Source organism: Bos indicus, chromosome 5 (assembly GCF_029378745.1).
Source record: "Bos indicus isolate NIAB-ARS_2022 breed Sahiwal x Tharparkar chromosome 5, NIAB-ARS_B.indTharparkar_mat_pri_1.0, whole genome shotgun sequence".
In the NCBI taxonomy this organism is placed as follows: Eukaryota; Metazoa; Chordata; class Mammalia; order Artiodactyla; family Bovidae; genus Bos; species Bos indicus.
In genome coordinates, this window is record NC_091764.1 from 77,284,431 (window position 1) to 77,302,855 (window position 18,425).

Sequence of the window (18,425 nt, forward strand, 5' to 3'; positions counted from 1 at the left end):
CCCTACATTAACATGAAAAGCATAATGTGGAGGCAAGAAAACAATGCAAACACATGATGATCATTTGAAAACTGAAATCAAATTTTAAATATAAATTTGGCTTTTCAGATTTACAAATGTAATATCTTCAGAGTAAGAAATAGAAAACTAGCCCTCATTTTACTTCTAGAGAGAAAGGAAAATAAAAAGGTACTTCTGAAGTTTCTGCATATAAAAGTAAGATACTCCATGGGAATAAATGTGAGCTGCAGAGAAGAGAGATTCTATGACAAGTGCAGTACTAGAGGGGGAGGACTGAAAGAATGACCATCACAGGAAATGCTTCTAAGATGGTCTTCAAAAAGATGGATAAGGCTTTCCTAAAATTTCTACTGTAGGACTTCATTCCCCGGAAGGAGAATGATATGTTTGATAACTTATAATAACTGGAACAAGATAGGTACTTTCAGGTACTTTCCTCAAAGTCACTACTGCAATCCCTTAAGGCTCTTTGCCATCTGTTCTCCAAACAGCTTCTTATACTGGCTCTGTATTAAGGTATTCAATACAAAACTATTTCCACAATAATTCTCAAATGTGAAAATTAAACCAAGACCACTGGTAGACACAGAGCGTAAAGTTTAACTACAGAAACTGTAACACTAATGTTGAAGAGGGGGAAGGAAATTTACCTAAGAACCTAAAGGTAGAGTAAAGACAAACGGAAGACACTGACTACCAGGCATTTTGCCCAGAAAAGATATTAAGTGTGTCTTTTTAATGTGGATTTCTGATGCTCTGACATTTCAGGGCCCTGCTGACAGGGGCCTGCTCTCAGTCAGTTCAGTCGTTCAGTCGTGTCTGACTCTTTGCGACCCCATGAATCGCAGCACACCAGGCCTCCCTGTCCATCACCAACTCCCAGAATCTACCCAAACCCATGTCCATTGAGTTGGTGACGCCATCCAACCATCTCATCCTCTGTCGTCCCCTTCTCTTCCTGCCCTCAATCTTTCCCAGCATCAGGGTCTTTTCAGATGAGTCAGCTCTTCGCATCAGGTGGCCAAAGTATTGGAGTTGCAGCTTCAACATCACTCCTTCCAGTAAATACCCAGTACTGATAGCCTTTAGGATGGACTGGTTGGATCTCCTTGCAGTCCAAGGGACTCTCAAGAGTCTTCTCCAACACCACAGTTCAAAGGCATCGATTCTTTTGCGCTCAGCTTTCTTTATAATCCAACTCTCACATCCATACATGACTACTGGAAAAACCATAGCCTTGACTAGATGGACCCTTGTTGACAAAGTAATGTCTCTGCTTTTTAATATGCTGTCTAGGTTGGTCATAACTTTCCTTCCAAGGAGTAAGTGTCTTAATTTCATGGCTGCAATCACCATCTGCAGTGATTTTGGAGCCCGAAAAAAATAAAGTCAGCCACTGTTTCCACTGTTTCCCCATCTATTTGCCATGAAGTGATGCCCCCTCTCAGGACTACTCAACTCTGAGACAGTGAGTGACTCATGTGCAAGCATAACTTTAAACTAACAGACCCAGAGCCCACACCCCAACCACCTTCTCTACTGAGTTCTTATACTTTGGGCCAGTATTCCCCTTCTCCGAGAACCCTAAGGCTAGGTACCAGGCAATGGTCCCTGTGCCCCACAGCCTAATGAAGTGATTTAAACCAGTAAATTCTAAGCATGTTTTCCCTGCCTTGCCTACTCCTTCTTGCAGAAACCAAACTAAAAGTTCTTGCCCACATGTTCTGCTTGCTCCCTCTGCCTTCTGACCAACCCTGGTGCTTTTTCATGAAGCCCTTGGTGTGGCATCCCCCTGCCTTTTAGGATCTGTGACTATAACTATCTTTTCAATGGCAATCATCTCCTGATGTGTTGACTTCACCATATCTGAGTAACAAAAACTATATTTCTAAGTAAATAGCTCTCTGAACCCTAATAAAATATTACAAGTCCCCGATTTACATTTAGGTCTCTATAAAACCTCTGAAAGGTGAAGTTCTTCTTTTGATCTCAAACAAAGATTTTTTTTATAGGTAATTTGGAAACTATAAAAATTATGTTATGAGATATAATTCAAAAAACCCTTTTAAAAAGTATAATTCATGGTTTTATATAGTTGTAAGTTATGCAACCATCACTACTAATTTCATAACACTTTATGACTCTAAACAGAAATCCTATGCCTATTTCCTCTCCCCACCAGCCCAAGGCTACCACTACTTACTTTCTATAAGTAGTAAGTAATATTCTAGACATTTCATATAAATGAAATCATATCATACAGTGTGGCCTTTTTGAGTGGCTTCTTTCACTTAAACGATGTTTCAAAGTTTATCCACGTAGCATATATTAGTATTTTATTCCATTTTACTGCCATATAATATTCCAGTGAATAGGTATACCAAATTGTTTATCTATTCATCAATTGATAAACATTTAGGTTGTTTCCACTTTGGGGATATAATAAATAATTTTGCTAAGAACATTCATGTACAAATTTTGTGTGGACACGTTTTCAATTTTCTTGAGTTTTATAAACTTGAACTAGAAATGTTCTATCACCTGGTGACCAAATGTTCTTTTTAAAAAATGAGAGATATCATGAACACCCTCTGATGACAGTTAGTTCCTATAAATTTGTCTTTCAAGGGAAGCTGCAATCAGACAACAGAATCCTCTAGTCCCCAACAACTCATCCTAAGGCTGGTGATATGACTGCCATGCAGCAGAAAAGTCAGACGTGACTAACATCCTGAGAATGTGTCATGTGACAGTCACAGGGCAGCCTCTTTATCAATGTAACTCTGTTTCTTTGCCTATGATAACAATCATAGAAATAGCTAAAATTTACTGAGCTATTATTCAATTATTCAAGGTTAGCTTATTATTAAACATTGTTAGCTGTTATGCTTATTATTGTATCATTAGATATAGAAAGGAACTGGAATTAATAGACACTAAAATATAAAGGCCTGGATGCCCCAAGAAGAGCTCTTATTTTCAGTTAAGTCCTAGCTCAGTTCAGTTCATTCGCTCAGTCATGTCCGACTCTTTGCGACCCATGAACTGCAGCATCAGAGGCCTCCCTGTCCATCACCAACATCCGGAGTCCACCCAAACCCATGTCCAGCGAGTCGGTGATGCCATCCAACCATCTCATCCTCTGCCGTCTCCTTCTCCTCTTGCCTTCATTCTTTCCCAGCATCAGGGTATTTCCAATGAGTCAGTTCTTTCCATCAGGTGGCCAAAGTATTGGAGCTTCAGCTTTAGCACAGTCCTTCCAATGATATTTAGGAATAATTTCCTGTAGAAGTGACTGGTTTGATCTCCTTGCAGTCCAAGGGACTCTCAAGAGTCTTCTCCAACACCACAGTTCAAAAGCATCAATTCTTCGGCGCTCAGCTTTCTTATGGTCCAACTCTCACATCCATACATGACCACTGGAAAAACCATAGCTTTGACTAGATGGACCTTTGTTGGCAAAGTAACGTCTCAGTTTTTTAATATGCTATCTAGGTTGGTCACAGCTTTTCTTCCAAGGGGCAAGCATCTTTTAATTTCATAGCTGCAATCACCATCTGCAGAGATTTTGGAGCCCAAGAAAACAGTCTGTCACTGTTTCCACTGTTTCCTCACTTTTTTGCCATGAAGTAATGGGACCGGATGCCATGATCTTCGTTTTTTGAATGTTGAGTTTTAAGCCAGCTTTTTCACTCTCCTCTTTCACTTTCATCAAGAGATTCTTTAATTCCTCTTTGCTTTCTGCCATAAGCGTGGTGTCATCTGCATATCTGAGATGACTGATATTTCTCCTAGCAATGTGAATTCCAGCTTGTGCTTCATCCAGGCCAAGACTATCACCTCCACTAGCTTTGTTCATAGTGATGCTTTCTAAGGCCCACTTGACCTCACACTCTCCACACTCCACACTCCAAGATGTCTGGCTCTAGGTGAGTGATCACACAATCATGGTTATCTGGGTCACTAAGAACTTTTTTCTATAATTCTTCTGTGTATTGTTACCACCTCTTCCAAATATCTTCTGTTTCTGTTAGGTCCATACCATTTGTCTTTTATTGTGCCCATCTCTGCATGAAGATGCTTTCCTAATAGCTCAATTGGTAAAGAATCCACCTGCAATGCAGGTGACTCCAGTTCGATTCCTGGGTGGGGAAGATCTGCTGGAGAAGGGATAGGCTACCCACTCCAGTATTCTGGCCTGGAGAATTCCATAGACTGTATAGTCCGTGGGCCTGCAAAGAGTCGGACACAACAGAGTGATTTTCACTTTTGCTTTGCATGAAATGTTCCTGTTATTTCTAATATTCTTGAAGAGACCTCTAGTCTTTCCCATTCTACTGTTTTCCTTTATTTCTTTGCATTGATCACTTAGGAAGGCTTTTTTTAATCTCTCCTTGCTAGTCCTTGAAATTCTGCATTCAAATGGGTATATCTTTCATTTTCTCCTTTGCCTTTAGCTTCTTTTCTTTTCTCAGCTATTTGTAAGGCCTTCTCAGATAAACATTTTGCTTTTTTGCATTTCTTCTTCTTGGTGATGGTTTTAATCACTGCCTCCTATACAATGTTATGAACCTCTGTCCATCATTCTTCAGGCACTCTATCACATCTAATTCCTTGAATCTATTTCTCACTTCCACTGTATAATCATAAGGGATTTGATTTAGTTCGTACCTAAATGGTCTAGTGGCTTTCTCTACTTTCTTCAGTTTAAGTCTGAATTCTGCAATAAGGATTTCATGATCTGAGCCACAGTCAACTCCTGGTCTCATATTTGCTGACTGTATAGAGCTTCTCCATCTTCGGCTACAAAGAATATAATCAATCTGATTTCGGTGTTCGCCATCTAGTGATGTCCATGAGTCTTCTCTTGTGTTGTTGGAAGAGGGTGTTTTGTATGACCAGTGTGTTCTCTTGACAAAACTGTTAGCCTTTGCCCTACTTCATTTTGTACTCCAAGGCCAAACTTGCCTGTTATTCCGGGTATCTCTTAACTACCTGCTTTTGCATTCCAGTCCCCTATGATGAAAAGGACATCTTTTTTGGTACTAGTTCTAGAAGGTCTTGTAGGTCTTCATAGAACCATTCAACTTCAAATTCTTCCGCATTAGTGGTTGAGACATAGACTTGGATTACTGTGATACTGAATGGTTTGCCTTGGAAATGAACAAAAATCATTCTGCCATTTTTGAGATTGTATCCAAGTACTGCATTTCGGACTCTTTGGTTGACTATGAGGACTACTTTCTTCTACATTTCTACATTTCTTCTAAGGGACTGGTGCTCCCTGTAACAGATATAATGGTCTTCTGAACTAAATTCACATATTCTGGTACATTTTAGTTCTCTGATTCCTAAAATGTCCTGCCGTGTCCTGCTTGACCACTTCCAATTTACCTTGATTCATGGACCTAACATTCCAGGATCCTATGCAATATTGAGCTTTACAACATCACATTTTACTTCCATCACCAGTCACATCCACAGCTGGGTGTTGTTTTTGCATTGGCTCCATCTCTTCATTCTTTCTGGAGTTATTTATCCACTCTTCTCCAGTAGCATGTTGGGCACTTACTGACCTGGGGAGTTCATCTTTCAGTGTCATATCTTTTTGCCTTTTCATACTGTTCGTGGGGTTCTCAAGGCAGGATTACTGAAGTGGTTTGCCATTCCTTCTCCAGGAAGTTCTAGACTAACTGTCATTTCCAGGAAGTTAAGAGAGGGACAGGGAGTGACTACAGTGAAAAAGAACTATGTAGCAAATTCATGTACCTTTACACAGACATTTGAAGCACAAGTTTTACAACTTTGTCTATATATTTCTTTAAACCAAAATAATTAAAATAGTGATCCCCACGTACACACTGATGCCTATGATCTTCAAGGAAAGGTTAAATTTATCTTCACTATGTGTTACTGAAATAAATTACACATGATAAGTATACAGAAAAATTACAGAAGAATACTTCAAAAACAGATTTGTGTCCTTCAAAGAACAAGTTTCAGTTACTACAGACATTCCCTGATGTGGAATCCAGACAGTATTGACTAAATCAGATTAGAAATAATTGCTTGGGTGAGCAAGCAAGCACCCTACTTTTCCAAGATACACATAACAGTGTTATGAGGTATTCTTATGTGACTTCCTCATACTACAAAACTCACTAAGAAAAGGTAGCGTTCCTGTGCTGATGTGTTCCGAGCAGCTAGTTTGAGGATCTGTCCATCTTTTATTAATTCATTTGAAGGATTTACAATGTCTTCTTCTTCTCCCAACATTTCATAAATCTCTAAGAGTTTCTTTAGGTTTTCCTAGGAAATTAGAACAAAACACAGCAAGATCAAATATAAGGAGGTTTCACCTTAATGCCTTTAATTAATGACCATAGCTAAAATATACACAAATCACAAAGGATTGGAACTAAGCATAAACTTAAGTATAAAGATCAGTTATAAAGTATAAAGTATAAAGAGCAAATTAAAACCTGGGAGAAGAGGGAAGAGTATAATCACAGATAGTTCTAAACATTTTATAAAGAATATTTTTTGTTCACTTGTGTCAATTCATTTTGGGCCAAAACTGTAGATAATATTAGACTATATTATTAACAATTATCTAACTAAAAGATTTCCATTTCCTCTGAAAACTACTTACCATTTTTCTTATTGCACTATTAGAATGGCTTGCTGCTGTAGATATAATTTCAAGTGATTCTAAATAGGAGAAAAGAAAAGTAAATATATTTTGTCCTTTCTATATTACTAGATAGCTGAATAATATATAGCATAATAAGGAATCTGAGACCAAAGACACACAATAAAAGCAGGGGCAATTTCCATTTACAAGTTGGATACTTCCAAAGTTCATTTGTAAGCAGATGATTTGGAATTTGGGAAGTATTTACTCATAAAAAGTCATATATAGTGACTAGGCTCACAGGTACATTTAATTCATTAGGAATCTTCAAAATACCAAACATCATGACAATAGCTTGTTATAAGGCACTTTGTCAGGGGTGTTCATATATATTATGTCAATTCATTTTTATGCAACCCTGAATGGCAAATACATTAGCTTCATTTGGCAGATGAAAGAAGTAAAGAGTGATGTTCCTTGGGTAGGGTCATAGATTATGATACTAAAGGGCTACATTTGAACCTAAGTCTTCTGACTCAAAAGTTCTACAACATTTCAGCAGTAGGAGAAGGAAATGGCAACCCACTCCAGTGTTCTTGCCTGGAGAATCCCAGGGACGGCAGAGCCTGGTGGGCTGCCGTCTATGCGGTTGCACAGAGTCGGACACGACTGAAGTGACTTAGCAGCAGTAGCAGTACAAGTAAATTAACCAACAAACATAATCAGTTTTCTCTGGGAAAACACACTCACAGTTCTAATCTAGGTGAAAGAGAATTTTTTGATGCCAATGTCGATGGAAGGTTTTGTTGCTAGGGCAGGTGGTAGTGAGAGATGGGAATGGGGAAGGCAGGAGCTTTGATATGGGCAAGGTAGGAGCTTCAGGACTACTGGTGAAGAGAGGTCGAAGGTGGAAGCTGAGGCTTCCTGCTGGGTTAACCTGAGGGAATGTTCTCAATCCTCCATCATGTCCTGCTCTCCTTTCTTTTCTATCTTATGAATACTGGTTGGGTTAATTCTGGTATCACAACAACCTCATCATTCTGAACCGACTTTTCTGTCTTCTTTGTTCTACTGCTGAACAAAATGCACTTTTGCTGCTTTTCCTTCTGCTTTTAGGTTTCTAAAAGTATTTTTGTGTTTCCTTAGAATGTTAGTATAAGTAGTAATGGGAAATCAAAGAGCAAAAAATTACCCTATTATGTTGCTGACTTTCTCATTTTGGAGAAGGGGGAAGCGGTGTGGGGACCACCAGCCCCTACCCCTCTCACTGCATCAACTTTTTTTTTTCTGATTTTAAATTTTTATTTATTTAATTATTTTTTGGCTGCCCTGGGTCTTTGTTTTTGTGTGCAGGCTTTCTCTAGTTGCAGCAATCAGGGGCTACTCTTTGTTGTGGTGTATGGGTTTCTAACTTCTGTGGCTTCTCTTGTTTGTGGAACATGAGCTCTCTGGTGCATGGGCTTTAAGTAGTTGTGGCTCACAGGTTCCACAGTTGTGGTACATAGGCTTAGTTGCTCTGCAGCAGGGGGAATCTTCCCAGGCAAGAGATCAAAACTGTATCCCCTGCATTGGCAGGTGAATTCTTAACTACTGGACCATCAGATAATTCCGACTTTCTCACTTTTGACATAGGTACCTTAGCAGAAGTCCAAGTCTTTGAAAATAGAAGAAAAGGAATTTTTATTTAAATTTTAGAGAATTATCCTGATTTGGGCAACTCAGTATATTCCATATAGGATCCAAGGTAGAGGGAGACAAGTTAAGATGGGCTGGGGCTACTACCCAAGAGACTAGTCTGAGAAGTAGAAACAGTAAGCCAACTTCCAATCTTACCACTAGTTCTGCTGGTTTTAGTAGCAGTTGTAGTATATGTTGATTACCAACCCAAGTTAAATTTTCATTCTACACAGTTAATTGATTTTTTCAAAAGTACACAAGAAAACAAATATCTTATTGAAATGCTTAGGTCCTAAAAAGTCTTTCATTATGATCTAATGGCAAAAAAAAAATATAATGAGTAGAACAGGAATAAAGGTTTCTCAGGGAAAATGCTGACACTAAACAGCATTATTTTCTCTTCTATCTTAGTAAAAGGTAGAGAGAAATCACTTTGCTTAGGCTATTTTTAAATAGTAAATGTCATCTTAGTTTTCTTGGTATATATCTACCCCCTTAATTAACCAGCAGCACTAGTAATTCTGAATGGTTGAATTCTTTCTGTGAGAAGGTAATTGTGTATTGCTATTCCAGATGTCTCTAAGACTACAGTTTTATATTTCAGAGTTAATCACTAATGTGAAACCAGCATGAGAAATGTGATTTGCATTGCTCTAAGCCTATGATTTGGGCTCAAAAGTGCTTGCCTAATTGAGGTGTTGATAACAATTTCCAGTGAGGTTATTTTCTGACACCAATATTTTACTAAAGTGGCTTCTACTTCACTTTGAAATCACAAGGCTACTTGGCCACTAAATTATCCCATAATGGAAGGGGGGATTTACTTTTAGCATCATTCCAGTCCGGAGAATCTGGGGGCAATTTCCTTAGGTAGTCCTTAAGGAGCATCTCATACCGGGGAATGCGCTGAACAGGTTCTAGCATGTGATGCTGCAAAGTCAAGCTCCCACAGACCTTCTGTTTCTGTAGTGAGAAAGGTTTTTAAAGAAAGATTTAAAAATTAGGTTAGACAGTCTAAAAACTCAAGGTAATATAGAACTTTCACTAAAATGTGGCCTGTGTATCACCTGCATCAGATACATTCTTGGGATGCTATTAAAAATGGAAATCCTAAACCCCACTCCAAACTATGAAACCACAATTTTGAGAACATAGCTTGGATATGTATTTAAGAACATTCCCAATTTTTTCCATTAAAGTCTGAGGACCACCAATCTACTCAGAAAATAAATAAATAAAGCAGAATTTTAAGCAGGAAAATTCCAGATTGATGGCATCTACTTTCATTGGTCATTACAAGGGTTTTTCAGGTCATACTATCAAATCATAACTCCAGAGATTTTCAAAAGAAGCATCTATTTAAAGAGGTTCACTAAGTAACACTATATTAAATGACTATGGATTCAGCAGAAATTATCCCATAATAAGACTACTATAAATGTCATTTCCTTTGAACCGAAAAGACTCCACATGTAGAAGGGTGACAAGATAATAAAATTTTAATTTTTCATTAGGTCATGGCATTCTCTTCCATTAGAAACCAAACTCTGAATAGATCTCCTTTGCTCTGGCAAAATTGAGTCTATAGAACATGCTTTCAGTAAGCGATTAATGTGGAAGGGAAGAAAAAAGATTACTTGAAAATAAGATGTGTTCCTCTTCATATTTAACACAGCGGAAACCCCTTAATATATTTACTCATGACCATGACCAGAGCACTTAAGGGTAAAAAATGTGTCAATATTAAGATAAGACATGATATTTGCATTCAAAGCAAACAAGAAACTAAAATGTAATCTGGTGTAATAATGTCAAGCTGGGTTTAGATTTATTTTATCTAATGCAGGTTTTCAGGCAGGGGAGTGATATCATTAGATATGACATCTATTAAGATTAATCTATTGCAGTGTGGCCTTGGGAACATGTAGGGAAACTAGTTTGAAAATTACTGTAGACCAGGAAAAAAGTAAAAACAGCCTGAAATTAGCATGGAAGCTGAAGGTGAATGGCTCTCCTTAATAACCTGTAAGATACAAATATTATAAGTTTAGTTATCCCATTTGACTTTCTCCAGCAAGCCTAGGGAACACACACACACATACGCATACACACATATATCTCCAGGAAAATATTACTGATCCCCAAATTTTACATGAAGAAACTGGTCCAGAAAAGTTAGGGGAGCTTTCTAAGGTCAAGTGACTATAAGTAGCAGACTAGAATCTTAACTAGCTTAGCTGATTCTCAAACTACCACTCCTTTCACAACTCCATCCTTTCCTTATAAAATGGAGAAGACAGATATTGCTGATTCAGAGTTTTAATACTTGATGAAACAATAATGATAATCATTATCACCATCACCATATTGAGCATTTGTATGCAACAAGCTCCAAGTTAAGTCCCTTGAATATACTGTTTAAAGAACACATACAGAGAATGAGGAAAAATGATAAATCAAAGGTAAAGCCACGTGATCAAATTCTGGTGAATAAAAGAATATTGGTGCTGTGTAATAAATCCAATCACGTAATCACAAATGTCACAAAGCATAAATGTTATGTGGAAAAAATGTTTGAAAGCTAGACAGGACTCGAACATGTTGAGTGTGTATTGATGACAAGATGCTCATACAGAATTATGAAGCCAGCACTCAGAATTTCATAACTAGAGTATAGGCATAAAGGACTAAATTAGAAATAATGACCCTATAAGCAGATAGTGACTTATATGCAGAGTACATTATGCAAAATGCCAGGCTGGATGAAGCACAAATTGGAATCAAGATTTCCTGGAGAAACATCAATCACTTCAGATATGCAGATGACACCACCCATATGGCAGAAAGCAAGGAGGAACTAAAGAGACTCTCGATTAAAGTGAAAGAAGACAGTGAAAAGGATGGCTTACAATTCAAAATTCATCATGGCATCTGGTCCCATCACTTCATGGCAAGTAGATGGGGAAACAGCGGAAACAGTGACACACTTTATCTTCTTTGGGCTCCAAAATCTCTGCAGATGGTGACTGCAGATTTTCATGACTGCAATCATGAAATTAAGACATTTGCTCCTTAGAAGAAAAGCTATGACCAAACTAGCGTATTAAAAAGCTGAGACAGTGCTCGCTTCGGCAGCACATATACTAAAATTGGAACGATACAGAGAAGATTAGCATGGCCCCTGCGCAAGGATGACACGCAAATTCGTGAAGCGTTCCATATTTTTAGAAAACCCTAAAGACTCCACCAGAAAATTACTAGAACTAATCAATGACTATAGTAAAGTTGCAGGATATAAAATCAACACACAGAAATCTCTTGCATTCCTATACACTAATAATGAGAAAACAGAAAGAGAAATTAAGGAAACAATTCCATTCACCACTGCAACAGAAAGAATAAAATACTTAGGAGTATATCTACCTAAAGAAACTAAAGACCTATATATAGAAAACTATAAAACACTGGTGAAAGAAATCAAAGAGGACACTAATAGATGGAGAAATATACCATGTTCATGGATTGGAAGAATCAATATAGTGAAAATGAGTATATTACCCAAAGCAATCTATAGATTCAATGCAATCCCTATCAAGCTACCAACAGTATTCTTCACAGAGCTAGAACAAATAATTTTACAATTTGTATGGAAATACAAAAAACCTCGAATAGCCAAAGCGATCTTGAGAAAGAAGAATGGAACTGGAGGAATCAACCTACCTGACTTCAGGCTCTATTACAAAGCCACAGTCATCAAGACAGTATGGTACTGGCACAAAGACAGAAATATAGATCAATGGAACAAAATAGAAAGCCCAGAGATAAATCCACGCACATATGGACACCTTATCTTTGACAAAGGAGGCAAGAATATACAATGGATTAAAGACAATCTCTTTAACAAGTGGTGCTGGGAAAACTGGTCAACCACTTGTAAAAGAATGAAACTAGAACACTTTCTAACACCATATACAAAAATAAACTCAAAATGGATTAAAGATCTCAATGTAAGACCAGAAACTATTAAACTCCTAGAGGAGAACATAGGCAAAACACTCTCTGACATACATCACAGCAGGATCCTCTATGACCCACCTCCCAGAATATCGGAAATAAAAGCAATAATAAACAAATGGGACCTAATTAACCTTAAAAGCTTCTGCACATCAAAGGAAACTATCAGCAAGATGAAAAGACAGCCTTCAGAATGGGAGAAAATAATAGCAAATGAAGCAACTGACAAACAACTAATCTCAAAAATATATAAGCAACTCCTCCAGCTCAACTCCAGAAAAATAAATGACCCAATCAAAAAATGGACCAAAGAACTATACAGACATTTCTCCAAAGAAGACATACAGATGGCTAACAAACACATGAAAAGATGCTCAACATCACTCATTATCAGAGAAATGCAAATCAAGACCACTATGAGGTCCATTTCACACCAGTCAGAATGGCTGCGATCCAAAAGTCTACAAGCAATAAATGTTGGAGAGGGTGTGGAGGAAAGGGAACCCTCTTACACTGTTGGTGGGAATGCAAACTAGTACAGCCACTATGGAGAACAGTGTGGAGATTCCTTAAAAAACTGGAAATAGAACTGCCTTATGATCCAGCAATCCCACTGCTGGGCATACACACTGAGGAAACCAGAAGGGAAAGAGACACGTGTACCCCAATGTTCATCGCAGCACTGTTTATAATAGCCAGGACATGGAAGCAATCTAGATGTCCATCAGCAGATGAATGGAAAAGAAAGCTGTGGTACATATACACAATGGAGTATTACTCAGCCATTAAAAAGAATACATTTGAATCAGTTCTAATGAGGTGGATGAAACTGGAGCCTATTATACAGAGTGAAGTAAGCCAGAAGGAAAAACACCAATACAGTATACTAACGCATATATATGGAATTTAGAAAGATGATAACAATAACTCTGTGTACGAGACAGCAAAAGTGACGCTGATGTATGGAACAGTCTTATGGACTCTGTGGGAGAGGGAGAGGGTGGGAAGATTTGGGAGAATGGCATTGAAACAGGTAAAATATCATGTATGAAACGAGATGCCAGTCCAGGTTCAATGCACGATACTGGATGCTTGGGGCTAATGCACTGGGACGACCCAGAGGGATGGTATGGGGAGGGAGGAGGGAGGAGGCTTCAGGATGGGGGGGAGCACATGTATACCTGTGACGGATTCATTTTGATATTTGGCAAAACTAATACAATTATGTAAAGTTTAAAAATTTAAAAAAAAAAAAAAAAAGCTGAGACAAAAAAAATAAAAAAAATAAAAAAATAAAAAGCTGAGAGAATATTCATTGGAAGGACTGATGCTGAAGCTGAAACTCCAATACTTTGGCCATCTGATGGGAAGAACTGACTCACTGGAAAAGACCCTGATGCTGGAGAAGATTGAAGGCAGGAAGAAAAGGGGATGACAGAGGATGAGATGGTTGGATGTTATCACCAACTTGGTGGACACGAGTTTGAGCAAGCTCTGGGAGTTGGTAATGGAGAGGGAAGCCTGGCATGCTGCAGTCCATGGGGTTGCAAAGGGTCAGACATGACTGAGCAACTGAACTGAACTGACCATATAAGCGTCTGTATGACATTATGGTTAAAGGCTTGAGAAGCTACAACATCACTGAGAGAGTGGAGAGAAAGATTATGCAGGGCAAAAAACCTTATATTCTGCCCACATTTCAATATTAGCAAAATGAGTTAATGAAAGAATCAAAGAAAGAACCAGGGTTCAGAGAGATAGATGACTGCTTAATCATGAGAAAAGAGACATTTAAGAAAAGGAGTGAAGGGCAAGGGCAGGACTTTTGGCTATCACTGAGTAATAATGATGCTGGCAAAATCACCCTTTTAAAAAGCAACTTTAAAGCTGGATAAAACTTAACAACAACAACAATCATTTCAGTACTTTGGAAATTGAACAAAAGCACGTAACAACCTGAAAATTTAATTTTGTTTTTGTTTTTTAAACTGCTGAACTTTGGGTAAGAACAGTAAGAATCTGTGGTCTTCTGGCCTGTGTGTTAGTCGCTCAGTCGTGTCCAATTGTTTGCAACCTCATGGACTGTAGACCTCCAGGCTCTTTCATCCACGGGATTTTTTCAGGCAAGAATACTGGAGTGGGTTGCCATTTCTTTCTCCAGAACATCTTACCAACCCAGGAATCAAACCGGGGTCTCCCACACTGCAGGCAGACTCTTCTGTCTGAGCCACCAGGGAAGCTCTGACCTGAGGCTTCTGGCCTGAGGCTGCACCTATTCTTCCATCAGCTCAGTCAATGGGAAGATTTTCCCAGGGTGTGACAGGCTGTGAGGACTGGCAGTTTCTCTGCTGAAACTCAAGAGGGCTCATTTGATTTAGAGTGATGAACAAAGCACACACCCAGCAATAGTGTCAGTGAACAGTATGAAAAGGCAAAAAGACAGGACATTAAAAGATGAAATCCCCAGGTTGGTAGGTGCCCAATATGCTACTGGAGATCAGTAGAAGAAATAACTCCAGAAAGAATGAAGGGATGGAGCCAAAGCAAAAACAACACCAGCTGTGGATGCGACTAGTGAAAGAAACAAAGGCCAATGCTGTAAAAAGCAATATTGCATAGGAACCTGGAATGTTAGGTCCATGAATCAAGGTAAATTGGAAGTGGTCAAACAGGAGATGGCAAGAATGAACACTGACATTTTAGGAATCAGCAAGATGGCAAGCGTGAACATCGACATTTTAGGAATCAGCAAACTAAAATGGACTGGAATGGGTGAATTTCACTCAGATGACCATTATATCTACTACTCTGGGCAAGAATCCCTTAGAAGAACTGGAGTAGCCCTCATAATCAACAAAAGAGTCTGAAATGCAGTACTTGGATGCAATCTCAAAAATGACAGAATGATCTCGTTCGTTTCCAAGGCAAATCATTCAATATCACAGTAATCCAAGTCTATGCCCCAACCACTAATGCCGAAGAAGCTGAAGTTCAACAGTTCTATGAAGACCTACAAGACCTTCTAGAAGTAACACCAAAAAAAGATGTCCTTTTCATTAAAGGGGACTGGAATGCAAAAATGGGGAATCAGGAGATATCTGAAGTAACAGGCAAATTTGGCCTTGGAGTACAGAATGAAGCAGGGCAAAGGCTCATAGAGTTCTGCCAAGAGAACGCACTCATCATAGGAAACACCCTCTTCCAACAACACAAGAGACGATTCTACACATGGACATCACCAGATGGCCAACACCAAAATCAGACTGATTATATTCCTTGCAGCCAAAGATGGAGAAGCTCTATACAATCAGCAAAAACAAGACTGGGAGCTGACTGGGGCTCAGATCATGAACTCCTTATTGCCAAATTCAGACTGAAATTGAAGAAAGTTGAGAAAACCACTAGATCATTCAGGTATAACCTAAATCAAATCCCTTACGATTATACAGTGGAAGTGAGAAATAGATTTAAGGGATTAGATCTGATAGACAGTGCCTGGAGAACTATGGAAGGAGCTTTGTGACATTGTACAGGAGACAGGAATCGAGACCATCCCCAAGAAAAAGAAACACAAGAAAGCAAAATGGTTGTCTGAGGAGGCCTTACAGATAGCTGAAAAAAGAAAAGACGCAAAAGGCAAAGGAGAAAAGGAAAGATATACCCATTTCAATGCAGAATTCCAAAGAATAGCAAGGAGAGATAAAAAACGCTTCCTCAGTGATCAGTGCAAAGAAAAAGAGGAAAACAATAGAATGGGAAAGATTAGCGATCTCTTCAAGAAAAATAGAGATACCAAAGGAAAATTTCATACAAAGATGGACACAATAAAGGACAGAAATGGTATGGACCTAAGACAAGCAGAAAATATTAAGAACAGGTGGCAAGAACACACAGAAGAACTGTACAAAAAAGATCTTCATGACCCAGATAATCATGATGGTATTTTCATTCACCTAGAGCCAGGTACCCTGGAATGCTAAGTGAAGTGGGCCTTAGGAAGCATCACTACGAACAAAGCTAGTGGAGGTGATGGAATTCCAGTTGAGCTATTTCAAATCCTAAAAGATGATGCTGTGAAAGTGCTGCCCTCAATATGCCAGTAAATTTGGAAAACTCAGCACTGGCCACAGGACTGGAAAAGGTCAGTTTTCATTCCAATCCCAAAGAAAGGAAATACCAAAGAATGCTCAATCTACCACACAATTGCACTCATCTCACACGCTAGTAAAGTAATGCTCAAAATTCTCCAAGCCAGGCTTCAATAGTACGTGAACCATGAACTTCCAGATGTTCAAGCTGGATTTAGAAAAGGCAGAGGAATCAGAGATCAAATTGCCAACAACCAATGGATCATCAAAAAAGCAAGTGAGTTCCAAAAAAACATCTATTTCTGCTTTATTGCCTACGTCAAAGCCTTTGACTGTGTGGATTACAATAAACTGTGGAAAATTCTGACAGAGATGAAATACCAGACCACCTGACCTGCCTCTTGAGAAATTTGTTTTTTTTTTTTTCCCTCTTTTATTTATTAAAAAAAAAAAATTTTTTTTTACTTTACAATATTGTATTGGTTTTGCCATACATCAACATGCATCTTGAGAAATTTGTATGCAGGTCAGGAAGCAAAAGTTAGAACTGGACATGGAACAACAGATTGGTTCCAAGTTTGGAAAGGAGTACATCAAGGCTGTATATTGTCACCCAGCTTATTTATCTTATATGCAGCAAATATCATGAGAAATGCTGGGCTGGAAGAAGCACAATCTAGAATCAAGATGCCAGGAGAAATATAAGTTACCTCAGATATGCAGATGACACCACCCTTATGGCCCAAAGTGAAGAACTAAAGAGCCTCTTGATGAAAGTGAAACAGGACAGTGAAAAGTTGGCTTAAAACTCAACATTCAGAAAACTAAGATCATGGCACCTGGTCCCATCGCTTCAAGGCAAATAGATGGTTAAACAGTGACAGACTTTATTTTTTTTGGCTCCAAAATCACTGCAGATGATGACTACAGCCATGGAATTAAAAGCTGCTTACTCCTTGGGAGAAAAGTTGTGACCAACCTAGACAGCATATTAAAAAGCAGAGACATTACTTTGCCAACAAATTCTGTCTAGTCAAAGCTATGGTTTTTCCAGTAGTCATGTATGGATGTAAGAGTTGGACGACAAAGAAAGCTGAGCGCTGAAGAATTGATGATTTTGAACAGTGGTGTTGGAGAAGACTCTTGAGTCCCTTGGACAGCAAGGAGATCCAACCAGTCCATCCTAAAGGAAATCAGTCCTGACTATACATTGGTAGGACTTATACTGAAGCTGAAACTCCAATACTTTGTCCACCTGATGGGAAGAACTGACTCACCAGAAAAGACCGTGATGCTGGGAAAGATTGAAGGCATGAGGAGAAGGGGATGACAGAGGATGAGATGGTTGGATGGCATCACTGACTCAATGGACATGAGTTTGAGTAAGTTCCGGGAGTTGGTGATGGACAGGGAAGCCTGGCGTGCTATAGTCCACGCATTTGCAAAGAGGCAGACACAACTGAACAACTGAACTGAACTGAACTGATTCTGATATTTCTTTGTTAGTGTAAAGAAGGGGAACAGATTTTTTCATGTTAATCTTGTATCCTGCTATGTTGCTGAATTTATCAGTCCTAGTAGTTTCTGTGTGGAGTCTTTAGCGTTTTCTATATACAGTATAATGTCATATGCTTACAATGACAATTTTACCTCTTCTCTTCCAATTTGGATAATTTTTCTTTTTCTTCTATGATTGCTGTGGCTAAGACTTCAATTACTATGTTGAAGAGAAGTGCTGAGAGTGGGCATCAGTGTCTTGTTCCAGATTTTAGCAGGAAAGTTTTCAAGCTTTTCCCTGTTAAGTATTATGGTGGTTGGGGTTTGTCATAAATAACTTTTATGTTGAGATATGTTCCCTCAAAGGGCTTCCCAGATAGCTCAGTTGGTAAAGAATCTGCCTAGAATGCAGGAGACACTGGTTTGATCCCTGGGCTGTGAAGGTTTGCTGGAGAAGGGACAGGCTACCCACTCCCGTATTCCTGGGCTTCCCT

General features: G+C 38.8%; 1 protein-coding gene and 1 non-coding gene across 9 annotated transcripts in view; one reads left to right on the top strand and one right to left on the bottom strand.

Moving 5' to 3' along the window:
- FGD4 (FYVE, RhoGEF and PH domain containing 4) overlaps positions 1-18,425 on the bottom strand; it is a 229,996-nt gene that overhangs the window by 23,215 nt on the left and 188,356 nt on the right. For all 8 annotated transcript variants that reach the window (XM_070789818.1, XM_019961364.2, XM_070789821.1 and 5 more), the window contains 3 exons: positions 9,157-9,295; positions 6,674-6,732; positions 6,184-6,330 (listed from right to left, as the gene is read on the bottom strand). In XM_070789818.1, the coding sequence (XP_070645919.1) occupies positions 6,184-6,330; positions 6,674-6,732; positions 9,157-9,295 (345 nt within the window). The remainder of the gene's footprint in view (positions 1-6,183; positions 6,331-6,673; positions 6,733-9,156; positions 9,296-18,425) is intronic.
- On the top strand, positions 11,452-11,558 carry LOC139183384 (U6 spliceosomal RNA). Its single transcript, XR_011566973.1, has one exon. It is a non-coding gene; the product is annotated as a U6 spliceosomal RNA (small nuclear RNA).